The 22344-nt window shown below is 32.9% G+C and overlaps 1 protein-coding gene across 2 annotated transcripts; it reads left to right on the top strand.

Moving 5' to 3' along the window:
• Positions 1–34: 34 nt before the first annotated feature.
• LOC100245125 (probable aldo-keto reductase 1) lies at positions 35–15332 on the top strand. Of its 2 annotated transcripts, none has more exons than XM_059742915.1 (7): positions 35–1304; positions 12639–12775; positions 13556–13759; positions 13907–14079; positions 14205–14301; positions 14408–14561; positions 14828–15332. In XM_059742915.1, exons 1-7 carry the CDS (start codon positions 1256–1258, stop codon positions 15022–15024), a joined length of 1011 nt encoding a protein of 336 aa, XP_059598898.1. In that variant the 5' UTR covers positions 35–1255; the 3' UTR covers positions 15025–15332. The 2 variants fall into 2 exon arrangements, with proteins under 2 accessions (XP_059598898.1, XP_010659883.1); XM_010661581.3 differs by having other exon boundaries at positions 1013–1304; positions 12611–12775.
• Positions 15333–22344: the final 7012 nt, after the last annotated feature.

The following is a 22344-nucleotide window of genomic DNA, read 5'->3' as shown; positions in this document are numbered from 1 at the left end:
GTCCCTTCTGAATCCTGAGGTAAGGTTAAGGAAGACAAAAATGGGTGAGGAGCATATGGTTCAGATTCAAGTTCCACGAGTCAAACTAGGAAACCAGGGACTAGAGGTACACCCCATTTTGATTCCTTCAGTACCTCTGCTCATTTCATTTACATCATCTAGGTTTTTTAACAAAAGAACCATGGTTGTAGAGGAGTCCATCCATGTTATTTTTTATGAGTCTAACAATTCTCTCCAAGAAAGAGAGAATTTTTATGATTTAGGCTTGGAGACCTTCATGGGAAAATTACAAACTGAAGATAGAAGGCCACAAGAAGAAATTGTAAAGGATCCAAAGAAAGAAGAATCGCCTTTGACACTACCTCCTTCTCAACAAGTGCAAGGTGAATCAAGCCAAAACCTTCCTAAAGATTGGAAGTTTGTCATCAAACACCCACAATATCAAATTATAGGCAATCCATTTAGTGGGGTAAGAACTAGATCATCTCTTAGAAATATTTGCAATAATCTTGCTTTTATCTCTCAAATTGAACCTAAAAATATAAATGATGCTCTAGTTGATGAAAATTGGATGATTGCTATGCAAGAAGAGTTAAACCAATTTGAAAGAAGTGAAATATGGGAATTAGTGCCAAGACCTCAAAATCAAAGTGTTATTGGAACTAGATGGGTCTTTAGAAATAAAATGGATGAAAATGGCATAATTGTAAAGAATAAAGCAAGATTGGTAGCCATTAGGATGCTACTTGTCTTTGCATGTTTTAAAGACTTTGTTTTATATCAAATGGATGTGAAAAGTGCTTTCTTAAATGACTTTATAAATGAAGAACTATATGTTGAACAACCACCCGGTTTTCAAAGTTTTAACTTTCCTAATCATGTTTTTAAACTTAAAAAGGCACTTTATAGTTTGAAACAAGCACCTAGAGCATGGTATGAAAAATTGAGTAAATTTCTTTTGAAAAAGGGTTTTAAAATGGGAAAAATTGACACAATTTTTTTCATAAAAACCAAAGAAAATGACATGCTCTTAGTGCAAATATACGTTGATGATATTATTTTTGGAGCTACTAATGTCTCTTTTTGTGAAGAATTTTCTAAATGCATGCATAGTGAGTTCGAAATGAGCATGATGGGAGAACTTAACTTCTTTCTTGGATTTCAAATCAAGCAACTAAAGGAATGAACCTTCATCAATCAAGCAAAGTATATAAGAGATCTTCTCAAAAGGTTCAACACGGAAGAAGCCAAAACAATGAAGACTCCAATGAGCTCATCTATCAAGCTTGACAAGGATGAGAAAGGTAAGTCCATCAACTCAACTATGTATAGAGGCATGATAGGTTATTTGCTATATTTGACCGCTAGTAGACCCGACATCATGTATAGTGTATGCTTGTGTGCTAGATTTCAATCTTGTCCTAAAGAACCTCACTTAAGTGCCGTAAAATGAATTCTTAGATATTTGAAAGGGAGAATGGATATAAGCCTATGGTATCCTAAGGGTGATAACTTTGAATTAATTGGATTCTTGGACGTTAACTTTGCCAGTTGTAAAGTTGAAAGGAAAAACACTAGTGGAACTTGTCATTTCCTAGGACACTCACTTGTTTCATGGCATAGTAAGAAGCAAAATTCGGTAGCCTTGTCAACGGCGGAAGCCGAATACATAGCAGCCGGTTTGTGTTGTGCACAAATCCTTTGGATGAAACAAACACTTAGTGATTTCAATTTGTTTTTTGAGCATGTTCCTATTAAATGTGATAACACGAGTGCCATAAACATTTCAAAAAATCTCGTGCAACACTCTAGTACTAAGCATATATAGATTAGACACCATTTTCTTAGAGACCATGCACAAAAATGTGACACTACACTTGAATTTGTAAGCACAAAAGATCAACTTGCCGATATTTTTACAAAACCTCTAAGTGAAGAGCAATTTGTTGATATTAGAAGACAACTAGGGGTGATTTCTTTATGATCAAATGATTGCTTGATGAATTCTTGTTGAATATACCTTATGATTGCATGGATTTCATATCATATGCATCATATAGAAATACTCTTAGGAAAAAGGTCAAATTTTGACCAAAAATCAAAATTCCTTTGGCATTGGACATAAAAAATTGGGGATTTCAACTAAAAAGAGCAAGGGAGGATCATGAGACATGAAAAAGCATAAAAAAAATTTGGAGCGTTGACCGTTGACCAAGCGGTCGATCGGTTCGTCGGGGCTGGGGATTTAAAGAGGCTCCCGTGCTTCATTTTCTCCACTGTTCTTTTCCATTCCTTGAAGACTCTTCACATTCCTACTTCCAAAGACCAGTTTGGGCAAGATCTTGGACCGTTTGCAAGCTTTGGAGTTGATTTTGGGACATTTTTTAGGCTAGGGTTTCTATTTTGGGAGTGATTCCTCTCTGACCGCATGCCTCAACCAAGTTCAGTTCCATTTCCGTGCGCTTAGAGCTTCTGGTTAGATTTCATTATCCCTTGTTTGGGTTTGTTCTCTCTTCCAACTTCATTTCTTCATTTTCCGCTTTTCTAATGGTGCCTAGGAGAGAGATGGTTGCCTCTAGGGGTTAGGGCAATCTCCCTACTGAGCCATCTCAGCTTGAACAGACGCAGGCTTTCCGAAAGGCAAGGTATGACACAACCCTCTTCAGTTCTGTCGAAGAATATCAAAGATACAAGCAAAAAATTCGCCCAAAGGAAAGTCGTTCCAGGGATAAGTATCAATTTATCTCAACTTCAGTACTTCGGGTTTGAGAGACTCTTTAGTCGGATGGGATGACTACCAGTTGTGACGATTTTTGAGCCGATTTTCCTGACTCTAGTGCATGCTTTTTATTCATGGGTGACCTATGGACTTGGAAGACCGATCATGTCTACTGTTAGAGGTGTTGAGATCAGATTGAGCCCGAAGAGCATTTGTCGCATTTTCAACATCCCTTCAATTGGACTCCAAGTGTATGAGTCCAAGGTTTGGCCCACTGTGCCGGGTTTCGAACCTAGAGAGGCTATTCAGAGATTGTACGGCCTTATAGACGCCTAGAGGATGGGCAAACCATTGGCACACAGCCTGATCGTGACCAACCGAGTCCTTCATCACATGATCTGCTCCATCCTATTGCCACGAGGTGGACATCGAGACGAAGTCTCCTACCTTGAGGCTTTCATAGTGGACTCCATTCTGATGGGAAGACAGATTCATGTAGGGTATCTGATGATGATGCATATGATATCCTACTGTGGGAGCACGACCCAAGTACTCCCCTATGGCCGCTTCCTTACTCGAGTATTCAAGGATGGCAGGGTTGATTTGAGCAAATAGACAGACTTTGAGGCCCCTACCGTTTATGACACTTATGATGAGCAGTCCCTGGGGCGGATGAAGTTTGAGAAGGCCCCCAATGGCTCCTGGATTAGGAGAGTTAAGCGACCTCCATCATAGGCTCGGGGACAGGGATAGATGCATCCTGGATTAGAGGAGGAGGCCGAGATCAAAGAGATGGAGGGTGGGTTAGACCCTCAGAGGGACTTTAAGCAAAGAGGGCCCGAGCTTGACATTCATCCTCCACTTCAGTTAGAGGGTATTCATTTTAAGGCCATTTTTTCAGAGCCTATGATGAATGAGTCTTCTTACACAGCCGGACCATCCTCTCAGCCATCATTCACCAAGATTCCTCACACAGAGATACCATCTCAGGCACCTCACGCTCTTGATCATGCACATTGGATGGATTTATCTGCTCAGATTAGCTTACTTGGCACTCGTATGGAGGAGCTTGCCATAGTTAATGATACTCGATTCTACTCTATGGAGGATCGCACAGATAAGTATCAGACTGGTTTCACTTCTCATTTTGAGCGCTTCCAACAGAGATTTGAGCGTATAGACGAGCGTATGGATTAGCAGCAGATTATTGAGCGCATTGAGAGTCGCTAGGAGAGTCAACATGAGGAGATGATGGCTTACCTCCACTCCGTGTTTCTACCTCCACCCCTCAGCCTTGAGTTTATCTAGAGTTTCCCCTCAATTTCTTTTTTATGTTGCCAAATGGGGAGAAATATCTAGGATCTAGGAGACCCTCATGCATATCATTGTCATATCTATCTGGATTAGCATATATGTTATGTTTTCGTGTACATGTGATGTTACCATATATATATGATATGCTATTTTCATGATCCATTGTTTCCTATTCAAATTTTCATGCTTTACATTGTTTCCTATTGAAAATTGATTGATTGATCCATGATTGGTTTAAGGGGGAGATTTTTTTCTCCTAGATAACCAAGGTTTGTCATCATAAAAAAAAGGGAGATTGTTAGCCCAAGGGTTCTCCTAATCGGGTTTTGATGATAACAAACCATGATTAAGTGACTAATTGGTTTAATGGTTAAGAATCTCAGATATAAACTAAAAAATTCACCAAATGACCAAATGGATACAAAATCGAGACTTTTGGAAGACTTGTAATCATAGGAAACGAATGTAAGATGAATGCATGGGTGCACTTAGGATTTTCATACCATTTCATGCATTTTTGAAAACTCGGTTTATCCCTTAAACTTTCAATTTCATTACAACCCGAGTTTTATCAAATATACCTTAGGCAAAATGTTTTAAAATTGACATAATAATTAACCTAAAGACCTCGCCTAAGTGTTAGAAAATAAAGGAATTGAAAAAGATAGGTTTTCGGGGCCAAAAGGCTCAACCGGTCGAGGCTATGGCCAATCGGCTCAACCGATTGAGGAACCGGTCGACCGGTTGAGGAATCGGTCGATCGGTTGCCCTTGTCCAGTCGAGGTCCGGTCAAAGGATGCCCAAAATATTCTCTCTCCTAGTTGAGGTTCATCCTTTCCCGGTCGAGGTCTGGTCGAGGCAACAGTAACCTATCAAGCATTAAATGCTCTAACGGCTAGTAAACCGGTCGACCCCTAGCTCGATCGATCAAAGTTACCTTTTGCTGTTTTTGACTCCCAAGCTTAGAAACCTATAAATTGAGAGCTCCACTTCATTTATTGATAAGAGAACACCTGTAATCAATTGTCTACCTACATGTTCTTGACCAAAAAACTCTCATTTCTTTCTTAGTGCATTAAATCATCACCTGCATATCCTTTAGTGCACTCTTGTGTGTCATCCTAGCTTTGTCTTGTATTTTGAGCTATCCTTAAGCTAGGTTGAGGGATTCATTCTTGTAAAAGCTGAGTTTTAAAGCCTTCAAGAGGTTTGAATCTTGAAGAGATTGTGTAAGAGCCAATTGGAGTCGGAATCCAAGTGTAAGAAGATTGGAAGCTTGGTTGAAGCTTCAAGTTAATGGAACCCTCACTTAGTTAGGAGATTGAGGAGAGTGGACGTAGGCAATGAAGTGTCGAACCACTATAAAACCCGAGTTTGAATTCTCTAACTCTATCTCTTTATTTTTGTTTATATTGTGTTTGAACTTGTTGAGTTTGAAAAGATTTTTAAAAACCCAATTCATCCCCCCCCCCCCCTTTTGGGTGTTTTTCTTAATTAAGCATAGCCTTTATTTTCTCAAAGTCAACTCAAAATTTTGGAACATGTAATGTATTATCTAAAATCAAATCAGAAAATAGTTTGATATATCATGTGGACTTAATCTTCGCTTTTCCATTGTTAGGTAAATAAAAAAAACCAATATGAGTGTTTAATTTACCATGTGTTTGTGGGTATTTGGATATATGATCTATCTCATTGTCATTCGTACTCCAATATAATGTTGAAAATAAATCATGTTGAGTAGTATTATAAGTGGGTGTGAATGCAACTTAACATTTGCAAAGAACTAATCATTACCATTTTCTTTACGAAGGCTATGAGTTGATCATACTCCTCGGTGGTGAATGTTGTCATTTCCATAGTTGGTCCTCTAGGTGGTTTAATGGTGTTGGTTTGAATGTTATGAATAGGAAGCCTCTTCCCTATTAGCTTCACTTTATTTCCATACAATTTTTCGTCTACTAGGAATCCCTAAAAGTAGAAACGATGGTCAATTAAGTGGTCATCTTAGTCACAATGGCTACACTTAAGCTACCTTCTCAAAGTTTTGCATTTTCTTATGGCATGGGAAGTTGATTCATTTGGAATGCATGAGAGGATTACATTGCTTAATGGTCAACATTTGTTTCACATTTGATAGTTATGTTAGTCTATTGTTCTTGTTGGAGCACAAGAGCATGAATCTTGTGAGTATCTAGTAAAGGTCTTATCATCAAGATTGATTCATGGATGGTTGCATATGATTCATTCAGTCCAATAAGAAGTTATATAACTCTTTCATTTTCTTCTCATTTAGCAAGGGCATTCAATCCTCTACAATTGTAGCATAGAGGCTCATGGTATGAAGTCAATTCATCCTAAAGAGTCATTTTAGTGTAGTAAATAAGGACGGATTGTTGTCATTATCGATGATTGTCATTTCTTGTCAAATTTGAAAAATTTTAGAATCGTCTCCTTATGAAAACCTCTCTTCGAGATCTTCCCAAACTTTGGCTATTATTGAAGCATAAATGATAGTACTTGCTATAGCAAGATGAATTGTGTTTATTATCTATGACAAGAACATATAATTGTATCGTTACCATATATGGAATTTTAGATTTGTAGATGCTAGAGCCTTAATGGATTCATTTGCAAATCCAATCTTGTTTTTTGTGCTAAGATTAATATGCATAGCACAACTCCATCGCTCATAATTGTATCATTAAAGTGGTTTAGAGATTATAACCATCCTCAAATGATGTAAGTGGTCCAAAATAAGGGGTTCTAAAACATCAATTGATGTCTTTATAGTTTTCATGTCAGGATGAATTGCATTTAGGATCCATGACAAGACCATATCATTGTATCATTGCCATATATGGAATTTCGAATTTGTGGACGCCAGAGCCTTAGTGGTTCCATTTGCAAATCCAATCTTGTTTTTTGTGCTAAGACTAATGTGCATAGCATGGTTCCATCACCTAATGGTTGTATCATTGAAGTGGTTTAGAGATCAAAACAATCATCGGATGATTTGAGTGGTACAAAACATGGGGTTTTAGAAACATCAATTGATGTCTCTATTGTTTTCATTTTAAGATGAATTATGTTTAGAATCCATGACAAGACCATATCATTATATCATTGCCATATGTGAAATTTTGGATTTGCAAATGCTACAGCCTTAATGGATCCATTTACAAATCTAATCTTGTTTTTTGCACTAAGACAGATATGCATAGCACGACTTTATTGCCCATAGTCATATCCTTAAAGTGGTTTAGTGATTAGAATCATCCTTAAATGATTTGAATGGTGTAAAACAAAGGATTCAAAAACATCAATTGATGTCTCTATGGTCTTTATTTCACTCATGATGTTGTGTTTGTGGAGCAAGGTGTTTTGATTTTGGGTCACCAATATCGAGTTCTTTGATATCATGTGAAAAATAGTAAGAAAGAGAGACAAATAGGAAGAATTTCTCATTGTATATAGTTAAGAATTAGTCACATAAGTTTTATACATAGTGAGAAAAAACTATTCTAGGTATATGTTTTATGATTAATTGCTAATTACAACAAGAATTCTTATAATTATTCCAAGCCATAAATATAAGAAATTATACCTACAATCACTCCTAATCATTGTTGTACACAAATTATATGATCAAAATACAAAGTAGTTTTTTTTCTTTAATATTAATTCTATAAATAGAGGGTTCCTCTTAGTTCAAAGCACATAAAAAAAATAAATAAAATAAAAATCAAAGAAACTTTGGAAAGCTCTTGAAAATTTTCCTTGAAGACTTAAAATTTCTTGAAAACTTCAAGAAAATTCAAAGATTTCTTAAAGAATAAAATAAGATTTGAAAATTTCTTAAAGAAATTGAGACTTCAAGATTTCTTTTTATTGGAAGAATTCATGATTTATTGTTTGATAATGAAACCTCTTTTGATCTAAATTAAGTACTAAATTGTTTAAAATGGTGTTTCTATCTTTGTAAGAAGAAATTAGGGGATAATGAATATTGTCCCCTCAAATTATCAAATTTATAATTTTACACATAATCTCTTTATTTGATAAAATTTATGTGCACAAGAGTGTTTATGTTTATCCACATCATGTCCATGTGTGTCCAATTGGGATGTTAAGGTTGCATTTTGTGACCTTGTTAAGCTGATTGGGTAAGGCCAAGATTCCTAGGCCTATCCAAATATCTTATTGATGATTCATTAGTACATATTTTTACAACATAAATTAATATAATTTTGATATATGGTATATTTAGTCAATGTTAAATTTTTATTTTATTTTTATTTTTTTGATCTTTAAGACCCTCATTTAGGTTGAAAACATATGACCCGCAATCAAACCAAGATAGGCAAACACATCTCCTATTAATTATAATACATTTTGATCATCTACCCTATCCTATGCTCACCCCTACCCACGAGCCTCTAATCCAAAGGTTGTTCCAAATTCCACTTGAACTTGGAGAAGTTTCATTGAAGTATGAGTCACACTAAACTTATAGCAAAGTTTAAACCAATTTGTTATGAATTCCATATCAATCAAGACAAACTTTTGAAATTTATTTAAAAATTTGAAATAAAAATAAGGAAAAAAAATAGAATAAATAAAAAACAAACCCTAAAGTTGGGTTTGTAATTAGGTGAATGTGACTCACTAAAATTTGTTAGGAAAAGACAATAGTTTTCATATAGATTGATGCTAAAGAAGCAAAAGGACAAGAAAATTTCAAGTTGCAAAATGCTCTACATGAAATGCAAGTATAACTGTAAGAAGCCTATACAATAGTTATCAAGGAGAAAGAAGCAGCAAAGATTACAATTGAACATGGTCTACCAATTATCAAAGAGTTTATAGATCATAACCATACAATGAAGCATATTCATTAGTCCTTATGGCATGTAGAGACATAATATCAACACAACAAATTGAGTTAGTCCAATAAGATATTGTTTGTTTGAAATGTCTAAAAATTGTCAAGTACATTTTTTTTTCTTTCCTAATTACCAAGAAAACCATGATGTACTAATAAAGTCTCATGGAAGACAAGCAATTTGCTTGTATTGTGTACAAAGCACTTCTTCAATGGAGATCCTTTGAAGCAGAAAAGACAAATATATTTGATAGGATTATCCACACAATCTATTCATCTATAGAGGTGGTATTCTTATGCCATTTCACATTTGATTAGTTAGTGACTAGTTGTGCAAATCCTCGTAAGAGATTAATTCAATTTGAAATGTGAATTTAATTTGCCTCATTCTACCTTGAAAAAGTCAGGAAATTATCAGTAATCTAGCATATTTGCTATCAACAACTTCAACCCAAAGTACACTCAAAGTAAGCAATACACCTAATATGGCTTCACTTTGTAGCCAAAATTCACCAACCGCCTTGTTTAGTAGAATGACGTAAGTAAAATTTTTTACATCTAAAGGTCTCTGTAAAACAAATACTAAAACTACATTATTAGGGTCTCTGCTCATCTTCAATTCTTGTGGAAGTTTCAAGTGGGTATGGTGGAATGGTCGGAAAGCCAAACACGCAATCAAAAGTGGAACTTAAGTATCTTGCCTTATTGTTTCATAACATCTAACTACATATCCTGAGAAAATATATGGGATGATACATGATAGCTTAAAGAAAAATATTAGTCCATTTTTTAACTTGTGCATATAAATAAGCATTTTATTCAAGCATTATACAAAGATGAATTTTACATTTTTAACAAAAACAACATATCTTGCACCTAACACTAACAATATCTTCAAAAATGTCATTCGTAGGCACCTAGATCCACAAGGGTCAAATCAATAAGAGGGACATATAAAAATATCCATTCAAATATAGTTGCAAAACAGCAAGCATTAAGCATACACTGACAAAGTATTGTCAATGGCCTAGATCATACCTTAGGAATAATGTCTGAGAACCATGTGAGCATAAATTTTCTTTCCTTTCTACTTTGTGTTGATTAATGTTTGAATGAAGAGATCACACTGTTTGTGGGCTAGCTTCTGCAATCTTTAGGTCCTTTCCATGATAACAAGGAAAATATTTAGTTAGGTATTCTTATTCATAAATAACCGTTATTTTATTAGAGAACAAATAATAGAACTAGGCAAAGGTGGAGGGTTCCCCATTGCTACATTGTGTTTGTATAGCTAAAATTCATTATTGTATAAAATGACTAAAGATCTCCTATACAATACTACACTTGGAAGTTAACAAGGGGTGATGGGTTTGATCCTAAATTTGCTGCTATCCTAGATGAAAGTGAAAAGACTAAGAGAGATGCAGGCTAAAGCATTGTTGATTCAACTTCAGAGGAGATGACTGAAATTGTGAATCAGAACTTCAGTGAATCAGAACGGAAAACAACAAGGCAAAATAACGCAACAAAAAATGTTAAGATGAAAAATTAAGACAAAAATTTGTAATAAAAGGAAAACAAACTATAATATAATAGACATAATTTATTTCAATTTAAAATATTGTTTTTATTACATTTATAATTATTGAAAGAATATCTATCATTTTTTAGCTTTATATATTTCTTTATCAATTTTGTTTTTTTTATATCTAAATTAAACTTATTAAAGGTAATTAAATCAATGCAAACACATCAATCTAAAACAAAATTTCAAGCATTAGTAGTTATTATTTGTAATTTTAAACTTTTATAGTATGTTTAATCATTGAGATAAAAAGAAGTATATATGTTCTCAAAACCTAATCACCTGATCATTTGACAGTGATTTTAGAAAACAATTTTTATTTAAAAAGTAATGTTGAAAAAAGATTAATTGTTTGGAAAATTTTAGGAAACACTTTTAAAATATATGAAAAATCGCTTATAACATTTTCTAAAGAAACATTAATAGGTGATTCTCTTAAAAATATTTTCAAATAAAATACTTCTATTAAAAACATGGTCAAACTCATGCGGTTTCAAACCATACAAGTATAGCACAATCCTATTATTTAAAAAACAAAGAGTTTACACAAGAATTATTGAATGTCACCCACATATAGCTCGATGACTAATATGATAGACCAATAGTATGTGATTAATGAGAAGCTATTAAGATAAGATTTTCTCTAAAAAGATAAGAAAAGGAAAATTAAAATATGTTTGACAATATTTTTACTCAAAATGTTTCTAGTTGAAGTGTTTTTTCAAAAAATATTTTTATAAGAATCATTTATCAAGTGTTTTTCTATAAGAAACACTTTAAGTGATAAGTGATTTTCCAATATTACAAATGGTTTTTCAAATTTTTTAAAGTATTTTTAAAATTTTGTCAAATATCTAATTTTTTTTTTAAATCATTGTGTCAGCTACTCTAATTTAGTGATGCATCCAACGGTTTAAAAATATAATTATTAATAGAATGCATAAGCTTTAGGCACGTGGCTCAAATGTCGAAACGGCCCAAATATCAGTGAGAATTAATTAATTTTTTTATTTTTTTATTTTTTGAATGTCAAATAATATATAGAAGTGTGTATACAGTGCATATATAAGGCGGTGGAGAGAATATAATATAGAAGAAAACAAGACTCGTGGCTCATTTTTAATTTGAAGTAGCCTATGCTCCTCTTCAGTGAAACTCCACTACAGAGGAGCAGATGCCACTGATGTTCTATATAATCTAGTTGCTATACTAGCCTCTCTACACAGAGAAGTCCCTTCTGAATCCTGAGGTAAGTTTAAGGAAGACAAAAATGGGTGAGGAGCATATGGTTCAGATTCAAGTTCCACGAGTCAAACTAGGAAACCAGGGACTAGAGGTACACCCCATTTTGATTCCTTCAGTACCTCTGCTCATTTCATTTACATCATCTAGGTTTTGTTTGTTGATTTTTAGAATTCTTCATACTGAAAGTTCCTTATCCTTAAAACTGGGGAAATCACAGACTTGAGGTGCAACCCATTTCATTTCCTCCATTGTATATTCATTTGATCAGCATCAGCTAGTAGTCACTAAAAGGAGCCAAGTCTTCCAAATACTTTCTCAAAAAAGGATTCAAAGAAGCTCTGATGCATTCTCCATGATTCATCTTAGATAAGTAGCTATTAGGATGTGAGGGTTGTAATTTAAGTGTGTCTGTGCATTTGTCATGTATACAAGTCCAATGGTACTTGAGATATTTGATTTATTTATGGCCATTTTTCAACTGGTTATCTATGGGTTAATTTCTTTTCTGTACTGATGTTGAGCATTCTGAATTCGGAGAAACTTTAAACAAAACTTCTATAGATTCTGATATTTGTAGAATCTGACGGGAATCACAAAAATATGCTCTTATTATGAGAACAAAGTTGTTTCAAGTCAGGTTTTGCAGGTTGGTTGGTAGTAAGTTGTGAATGAAGACATGGTTCCTGCTGAAACCGGTTGATTTGATAATAAATGAGTAGAATACAAGTAACTTCTGTTGAATTGCAAGCCCCCACTTAAGCCGGAAATAGAGAAGAAACTCAATGCAGGAAGGATTTGTCCAAAAGGGCTCAAATTGTTGTAGACATTGTACTGACTCATTCTAGTATCTTTTGTCTTACAGGTCTCAAAGCTGGGATTTGGTTGTGCAGGATTGTTTGGAGTCTATGACATCTCTGTCTCTGAAGAACTCGCTGTTTCAATCATCAAGTATGCATTCAGCAAAGGAATCACATTTCTTGATACATCAGACTTTTATGGACCCAATGCTGAGCTCTTGGTTGGAAAGGTATTGCATTTTCACTCGGTTTCATCAAGGACTGTCTAATTCAATTTAATTTATGGGTAGCCTAAAAGGGATTTTCTGATTTGGTTATGTTGTAATGAACATTAGTGTTGGGCTCTTTGGTTGCATAAGTCAGGCAAGAATTAGGAGTATAGGATTTAACAATTTGCAGAAATTGTAAATAGGATCTAATTTATGATTATTCTACTGGGTTCTAGAAAGGGATGTTGTTCAAATTGGTTCATCTACCTTTAGATGAGGCCTGAAATGAATGTGAACTGTCTGGTATTTTACCACTGGATGCTCTGTTGGTTATATAACTTAGGTTGCTTTTGATTGAGTGCTGATGAAAAACCTCATAAAGGCGGATGATGCCATTGGAACTGGCTTGTATGATAATGTTTATGATTTTGATGTCAGTCTATTATGTTAGCAATCTATGTAATATGAGATGGACAGGAAAAGATAGGCACCAAATTTAGAGTAGGGCATCACTCTCTTTTATTTTTTATAATTATATCATACGTTACTCATTATCGGCATTGATGATCAATATCTGTGTCTGCGACCACAATGGTGTCTTGATTGTTTCTTGAATCGTCTCTTGAATGTAGTTCTCTATAATGAACAGAGCCAATATGTAATGGAATAGGGAAAAAAGTTCAGAATGCTGCTTGAGAATCTGATGGTTAGGGAATGAAAATTATAATGCTTAAGCAAGTAATTCAACTTTGTTTTGGTTTTCTTGTCAATTATTTTGAGTGCCAAAATAAAATGTTCCAGGTATTGAAGGAGCTACCTCGAGAAAAGATCCAGTTAGCCACCAAATTTGGTCTTGTTAGAGCTGAACCTACTCATATGGTAGTGAATGGTACCCCTGAGTATGTCCGCTCCTGTTGTGAGGCTACTCTTAAACATCTCGATGTGGGATACATTGATCTCTACTATCAACACCGAATTGACACTTCAATACCTATCGAGGAAACTGTTAAGTGTTACAATTTTCGTCCTTCTAATCTATTTTTTAATTTTCTTCAAATCTGTTTCCATAATGGAGTTATCCTTTTGCTGATTGAAGTTCAAATTATTTTACTAATACCTTCTTTAAGAAAATATTTTTTGAAATTAAGGTAGATGGGGGAGCTTAAGAAGTTGGTTGAAGAGGGAAAGATTAAGTACATCGGGCTATGTGAAGCTAGCTCAGACACAATAAGGAGGGCTCATGCAGTTCATCCCATTACTGCCATAGAAATGGAGTGGTCTCTTTGGACTCGAGAAATTGAAGAAGAAATTCTCCCACTTTGCAGGTTTCATATTTCCTATCCTTAACGATTGATTTTCTATCATAAAACATTCTATAGTTCTTGCATTAGATCCTTAATCCTTAATCCTTAATGGAGGACTCGGTTACACTTGGGATATATTTTTATAGGGAACTTGGAATTGGGATAGTTCCATACAGTCCTCTCGGCCGCGGGTTTTTTGGTGGCAAGGCTGCAGGGGAAAATTTGCCTGCAAACAGTTTTCTGGTATGGGATGGAATATGTTTGGCCTAGTGATTTTGATACCTTCCCCTTTTCTTCTTACATGAATAATCACGGTGATCTAACGAGAAACCTTTTGTTTTATCATCAGAGATCAAATCCTAGGTTTCAAGGTGAGAATTTTGAAAAGAACAAGCTCCTCTATGCTAAAATAGAGATGTTGGCAGAAAAGCACAGATGCACTCCTGCACAACTTGCCCTTGCTTGGCTTTTTCATCAAGGGGATTATGTGGTGCCTATACCCGGTGCGTAAAAAATTTCCAGTCTTACATGGCATAATATTTACCATCATCATATGTGTTTGCTGCTAATTGATTTAGGAGTTACAGATTGGGATTGGTCCTTGATGAAATACATGTGATAGAACAAACCAGACCCCATGTTCCATTCTTCTTAAATTGCTAAATTTCAACTAGAAATTTGCTTTGTTATATTGTATGTAGTTATTGCTGAATATTTGTAGTTGAAAATTACACTGCATAACATTGATCTTTACTTAATATGCATGTAGGAACGACCAAGATTAAAAATATTGATAACAATATCGGTTCCTTGAGATTAAAGTTCACACAAGAAGAATTAGAAGAGATTTCTGCTGCAGTGACACCAGAAGAGGTGGCAGGAGCTAGAGTAGCTGATAATTTGATTCGTTGCTCGTGGCGGTTTGCAAATACACCCGCAAGGGAGACCAAGAGTTCAAATCTGTGAGTGCAGTAGGATAATTTGCGGACATATTCATATTCTGAGACTATTTTAAACTAGATTCTCCATTAATATGTCCCAGTTGAACTGAAGACATAATTTATGTTTCTTAGAATAGCATTAATGTTGTTGGTTTTAGTGTATCAAAGCATATTTTTCATGCTTTCATGCTCCTTAACCAAAGGATTAATGCATAACATCTCATGAATAAGATGGGGGAAAAGAGCCTTTCGGTTCTTTTGTGTATCCGAGTAGGGATCTACTGATCTTTGGTTCTTGTAGCTGATAACTAATCCATCTCTTTTTAAGTTTAATGAATTGTTATTTGGGGAGAAACACCTCTAAAACAAACCCCTTCAATGGAACTTTCTTCAGAGTTAGCAAGAGCAAGTATTTTCTGGCATTGGGAATTTTTTCAAATGACTGAGGAGAGAGTTTTGTCATCTCAAGTTCATGACTAGGCACTACATGTGGATTAGCGACTAGGCTAATGAAGACATAAAGGCCTATTTTGTAGAATAAAAGTTTATTTAATAATTTGAAATATTTTTAACCAATTTTTAATATTTTCCATGTGCTTGTATAATTTTTTTTTTTTTTAAACATCCATAAAAAAAAAACATTATATTTTATGCTCTTAAGAACAAAAAACAATAAACAGTTTTTTAGTTATTAAATGTATTTTTCTAATTTTTGTTCTTAAGAATAAAAAACTGTTTTTGAAATCAGTTTCCAAACAGATCCAAAGCTTTTTAACCCTTTTGTAGCTAATCTTATAAAAACTCTTTAGTATCTTAGAAAAAGACTATAGAATAATATGAAACAAGATAGAAGGTAAACGTCCTCAAAGATGTAGACTATTTTGATACCTTTGTCTTTATAACTAGGATTGATCTTCCACTTGTCTACAAAGTTGTAGCTTACATTTGCTTATTCATCTTATATATATCATGGGTTAGGATCTAATGAATTTTTCATTGATAATGATGATGATAATTGTACTTACAATAAACTTAATGAGAATGCATGTGTCTCCGTCTTCCTATCTGCGTATTCATGGATTTTTGGAACTAGTTTGAGGCAAAATATGAGGAAAAGAAAAGAGAGGAAAACTAGAGGGGAAAATAAAAGTGAAGAAGAATAAAAAAAAATAAAAAAATAAAAAAATAAATTGAAGTTAATAATTTTCCTCAATTATATAAAGATTAAATAATTTTAAAATATATAATTTTTTAATTAATTTTAATTATATTTTATATATATATTTTGCATTTTCCTTGGTGAAATCTATCATGAGAAACCATTTTTTTTTTAATACTTTTTGAAAACTAAACATTACCTTAAAGTTTAAATTAATTTAGAGGTGGCTTTTTGAGACTCGAAAAACCTTTTAGGTTTAAACTTTCTTAACAACAATGTATAGAGATATAAAATAAAATAAAATCATGAAGAAATTTGACCACTATGACTACAAGTTTGTGCCCTCCCTTGTCCCATGGCAACTCAGAAACAAAGAAAAACAAAGAAAATGGTTTTAACATTTGGGTATTACAAATCATAGGTAGCCTAATTTAATTACTTGACCAATTAGATTTAGACCTGGCAATGAATATGCATTCAAAATATTGAGTAGGTACATGGTCCTAATCTAGTTCAGTCTAACAGTATACCACTATTCCCTAGAGTAAGGCTTCGGCTCCATTAATGAGCTGGGCGTCAAATCACAGAAAAAGGAAAGGATTTCATAACCCCCAAGGTCATTGGTCATGCACGCGGCATCTACACTTTCGCCTCTAGGGACACTGAGTTACTGGTGATGTTCTTGGACTTCAGTTTCACAACTGGTAAGCTTAATGGAAGCTCTTTCGGTGTGTTTTCGCAGAACCCTGTGACGGAGACTTACAGGAAGCTGGCGGTGGTGGGAGGGAGAGGGAAGTTTAGAATGGCTAGGGGTTTTGCGAAGCTTAAGACCTGTGACTTGAACTTTACTACCGAGTGTTCTTTCATTGAATATAAGGTGACTGTGTTTCATTACTGAGGATAAGCTAGGGTTTCTGGGTGTGAGGAAAGGGTGGATGTTGCTGAAAAATCAAATAACGTATCTATCATCTCAAAGAATTTCCACTTAAAGGAACGTTTAGGAAAGTTCTCTGCCCTCTGAAACTAAAAGAAAATTGATTGATGTTGATAATGGATTCATAAAATTTGCTTTCTTACAAAAATGATTGTATATATTATCCTCTACGTACCTTTAAGCATTACTTTATCCTTTGAATCACCCGAGTAGACATAAGTTTTTTAATTAGTTGAATGAAATTTGTATTTTGTTTTAAAATCAAAAGAGGAAATGATGCATTTGGTTCAAAAGAGTACTAATAAATGTTATTAGAGGTGGATTTAAACACCATGGGAATAAGCTAGAGAGATCAAAATATTGAAGTATCATTGATGTATTTTATTTAATTGGTAATTTTGTTTCATTACTTATTACATGCGACTATCTTTTTTGTTTTTTTATCGGTCTCAAATTGATTTACACTCAACTTCAACCCACTTCAGAATCATTAATTTCAAGGTAAACATGTATCTATGGATGGATAAAACTTCAAAAGAAGATGGAGAAATGCATGAAAATTACAAAAATTGAGAGAGACAAAGGGGTGTCATTCAAACACCCAAAAGGGCATTTAAACACTCCAATTAAGCATTCCAACATTTAAAAGTTTTTTTTTTCCTACTTCAATATTCACTATATTTTAAATTTCAAAATTGTTTTGGAAAGTTTTTAAATTGAAAGTTTATCTCTAAAATTGATGTCTAATTATATAAAAACAAAGAGAAAAATTAAATATTTTAAAATTAGGAAATTCTTCATAATTAAATACCAATATTTTTCACCCCTCCTAGTGGATAAAAGGCTATATACGCTTCTATTCATCTATCCTATGCCTCACATTACTCCTCTATTTGATTTAATTAGTTGATATATAAAAAGACAAATCGAAAATTGATAATAAAGAATTCATTTGGGGACTACCTATTTACCCTCTCTCACGAATGAAAATTTCGCTAAATATCGACGATATAACGCGTATCGGGACATATGGAAACGATATTAAGTGGAGAAATATCGTCTAAGCAAAAGGCGAAATTTTGGGAAATTTGTCTCAAATTGTCGATTTTTCCTGATATTTCGGGTAGTCAATACAGGTCAACACCGCTACAGTGAAAAGCACTACAATGCCACAGTGAAAACGCTTACCTTAAACCCCAAACAAAACACTTATCCACTGCTTAGCCTACCACCGGCGCAAGTGTCCTCCTTGTTTATTGTATTGCACCAAATATATTTATATTCAAAGTCATCATATACACAAAATATTAAAAGAATATTTTAGAAAACAAATTAATTATAATGATTTTATAATTAAATAAAAAATTTTCATTTAATTGATTACCAAAAATATAAAAATTATCATGATAATTTTCTTTATAGTGTTTTTAATATCACTAATAGATTAATTATATATATATATATATATATATATATATATCACAATTTATTTTATATCATTTAATACAATTGAATTAAATGGATCATAATTTTAATATTAAATATATTTTTACATTAGACATATTATAATCAAATATCACAATATTATTATGAAATAATATTTTATGTAATTTAATAATAAATATATACTTACAAAATTCATATTTTTTATCGATGCATACGATATTATTATCAAACATAATAAATCATATCATACATATATCAAATTTTTCAACAAAACAACTTTAAATTTTATATTATACTCCTAATTATATTTTTATAAGGTTTTTCTTATATTTTCATGGATTTTGATCAATTTTTTGTTTATCGATGTTTTTTTCCAAAATATCCATCGATATATCTCCAATATATCCGTAAAATCGAAGTACCAATATATCCGTAATTGTCAATATTTTCATATTTGCCCTCTCTAAATAATTTAATAAGATTATTAAAATTTCTTTCCAATAGAATTTGATTTTCAGGAGTATATTCTTTTATCCCTACTCTTATTTTAATATATAGGACATCCAAATAACAGTTTACTTAATCAGAAAATTTAGAGAAGTAAACAAACCCAATGATGGAGTTATAATGAAAGTTTAATGATCAAAGTGGTAATGAAAGTTTAATGATCAAAGGGTACCACTTTAATGAATAATAGTTAATGCACTTAGTTATTATTATTTATCTAGTATTTGCATTCCTTTCACATACTAGTTAATGCTCTTTTCTATGCTACTATTAGTATATATTATCATGAGCCCTTTCACATGATTCCAAAAGCACATCATTTACATACTATTAGAGTAGAAGTGGGAACTCATATGAAAGAGTTAATGCGCTTGAATAAAGAGCTTTTAACGAGAGAAAATGAATGGTAAATAATTCAATGTAGGTGCTCTTTTTTTTATAAATACAAGAGAGTTCTCCAATTTATAGAAAAACAGTTATTGCACTCAAATTTAAGTGAAAGACCCTTGATCGGTTAAGCTCTAGTTGGACCAATTGGGTAGTCATTGGGACATTTAATACTCTGCAGATGATCGTTGGTGTTTTCAAAATTTGACAAGGCCTCAACTACACCTGATTGGCTAGACACCATCTACAAGAGGAGAAAAAAGATTTTTGAGTAAATTTGACCAATCCTCAACCGTGAAAGTCTAACTGGTTCCCCATTCAATTCAACTAGTTCATGACACCCTTGATCGGTTAAGCAAAAATCAACCTAAAAACATTTCAATTTTAGGTTTAATCTTCCAATTACTTGAGCATTTTATTTAAAAACCTTTATAAGACATTTTTGAACAAATTAACCATAAGGTTTTAAGGTAAAATGCATATTCACCCATTTTTAAGAACTTAAAAGTCACTTTTAAGCTAACAAGGTATGAATGAATTATATTTATAAGTAGATAAAAGGAATTTTATCCTAAGCGCACCTGTTAAATTCATTTTACATTGATTCTTAGACATCTTGAGGCATCAAGGATCCATATTTTCATGACATTAGAATCTTTTCTAGGCCTACTTGAGCTTTTTTTATTATTATTATTTTAATAATAAACCTAAAAAATTACTTGATTTAAAAAGTTAGTGTACTTAACCTTATTTTTTTGTTTCGAAATATATATATAGGAGAACCCATGAGCTAATATTATGAGAGCAAAAAAAAAAAAGTTCAAAATTCACATTTTGCATCTTCCAACAACACTTATATGTTTCAAAATTGATAATTTAATCGTATAATTAACTTTAAGCTAAAAAACAAGTTAAAAACACATTGTCTTTTTAAAACATTCAGCTACTTGTATTTTCTTATTTGAGAGCGGAATTGAACAAATTGGAAGCGCAATTGTGAGAAGTAGAATGAGACAATACGAGAGTGAAATTTAAAATAAAAAAATGTTTACAATTCACATTTTTTTAGCTTCCAACAACACTTAAATATTTCAAAATTGATAAATTAATCATATAATTAACTTTAAGCTTAAATGACTTAAAAACACCTTTTTAAAAAAAATAGAAATAATCTAGGGTACATCCAAATGAGATTTGTGTATAAAGTCATGAGATTACTTATATTGCCTTATTTGAAAGCAAAAAATAAAAGTAAAAATTGTTCAAATGTCATTTTTTAGCTTTCAACAACACTTACATGTTTCAAAATGGATAAATTAATCATGTAATTAACATTAAACTAAAATGTGAGTTAAAAACACTTCAATTTTAAAACAATCAACCAGGGTACAAAATATGAGACAATGTACAAGGAAGTAGGACTTGGGTACAACCCAATGTGGAGGCAGCAGTTTAGTTATGTATATATAAATGATAATAAGGTAAGAGAAAATTCCATAAAAAAAAAAAAAAAAAAAAATGGAAGGCCAAGGGGATTTTGAAAAACTATAATAATTTTTAAAAACATATCTTTAAAATATAGTAATTCAAAATGATTTTAAAATTCATAGCAATTGAAAGGAGTCCAATTGAGAAATAATTTTAATTGAATTTTAAAGTTATTTTTTAAAAAAGACAACTTTGATACTTAAATAGAAGTTATCTCTTTAAAAGATAACTTCTAATTGATGCCTTAAAAAAGCTATATATTTTATTATTTTAAAAATGATTAAATTATGAAATTTATATTATTTTCATTCTTGTAAAGTTATATATTTATATTATTTGCATCATGTAATTTTTATTATTTTCATGATAATATCATTATAAAAATAAATATGAAAGTAAATGGTAATATTTATTTAAGGGTTTCAAATAATGAAAAATTTTGTTGATATGAGGTTAACTAAGTTGGATCCTCTTTATGTTGTGCCACTCAGAGTTTCTACCCAAGAACAAGGGATTGGATGAGCTTTTTCCCTGCACCAAGGATGTTCAGACAAATGGTTCAAGCACGTCCTTCCGAATCTTAAGTCAGATACAGGTAGATCAAACCCTTTAAAAGAAAATAATGAATAGGTCAATTTAAGCGCGTGTACCTGGGTTATGCTTCAGAAGGGCTTTTTATAATGCTCACGAGAAAGTCATTATAGTGCTGAATAGGCACTTTGACCTTCTGTAATGATGGCAGGACAATCATTATAGTTTAGGGCGGTTGACAGGTGTCATTAGAAGTTGTGTCATGATGCAATTACCCATCGTTTCAACTTACTTGAGGTATGGAGTAGTGTGTGATAATCCATTGACGTGGACGTAAGGATTGAAGGAGATCCCATCAGCCACTCCCATATCATATGTAAATGATTACACGTAGCAAAGGTGTGCTTGAAGGCTGGCTAGAAGATGTTGCCCACTTAGGAAGTCTAGTGTCATTTGTCGTATGTCTATGTGGTTCGGATGGAAGGATCCGGACACTGGGACAGTTATCCGGGCGGTACTAAGGGGAGTGACATGTGGACGGACATGTGGAGGGGAGTTCCACAAATTAAAAAAAAAAAAAAAAAATCCATCTATAATTTAGATTTCCATGACTAAAGATAAAAAGAAATCTAATAATTAAGTTCACATATCATGACTTTTTGGAAAAGCAAAGCGATAATTAATTTCACATATCATGACTTTTTGGAAAAGCAAAGCGAATCTGCTGGCAAAGCGGGATTATTTGTTAAGAATACCTAAAGTAGCACCTTGATACTATGATATTTTAATAAATATTTTTTTTCAGAAAATTGGTATTTTATTAAATTCCGGTGTCGGGTGTGTGAAGATGGGAGAGGTGCAGATAATTTTAACCTTTCTTAAATTATTTTTAT

This window comes from Vitis vinifera, chromosome 14, assembly GCF_030704535.1.
Source record: "Vitis vinifera cultivar Pinot Noir 40024 chromosome 14, ASM3070453v1".
NCBI classification, from domain to species: Eukaryota; Viridiplantae; Streptophyta; class Magnoliopsida; order Vitales; family Vitaceae; genus Vitis; species Vitis vinifera.
Note: the sequence above shows the minus strand (reverse complement) of the source record. Positions and strands in the feature narration are given on the sequence as shown.

What these genes read in the sequence shown, in the direction of transcription:
- LOC100245125 (XM_059742915.1), top strand. Translation starts at nt 1,256, where the DNA reads ATGAAGACTCCAATGAGCTCATCTATCAAGCTTGACAAGGATGAGAAA. An exon ending in GCTTGACAAGGATGAGAAAG is followed by an intron (nt 1,305 to 12,638) that starts GTAAGTCCATCA and finishes TTGGTTGTGCAG; the next exon opens with GATTGTTTGGAGTCTATGAC. An exon ending in CAATACCTATCGAGGAAACT is followed by an intron (nt 13,760 to 13,906) that starts GTTAAGTGTTAC and finishes AAATTAAGGTAG; the next exon opens with ATGGGGGAGCTTAAGAAGTT.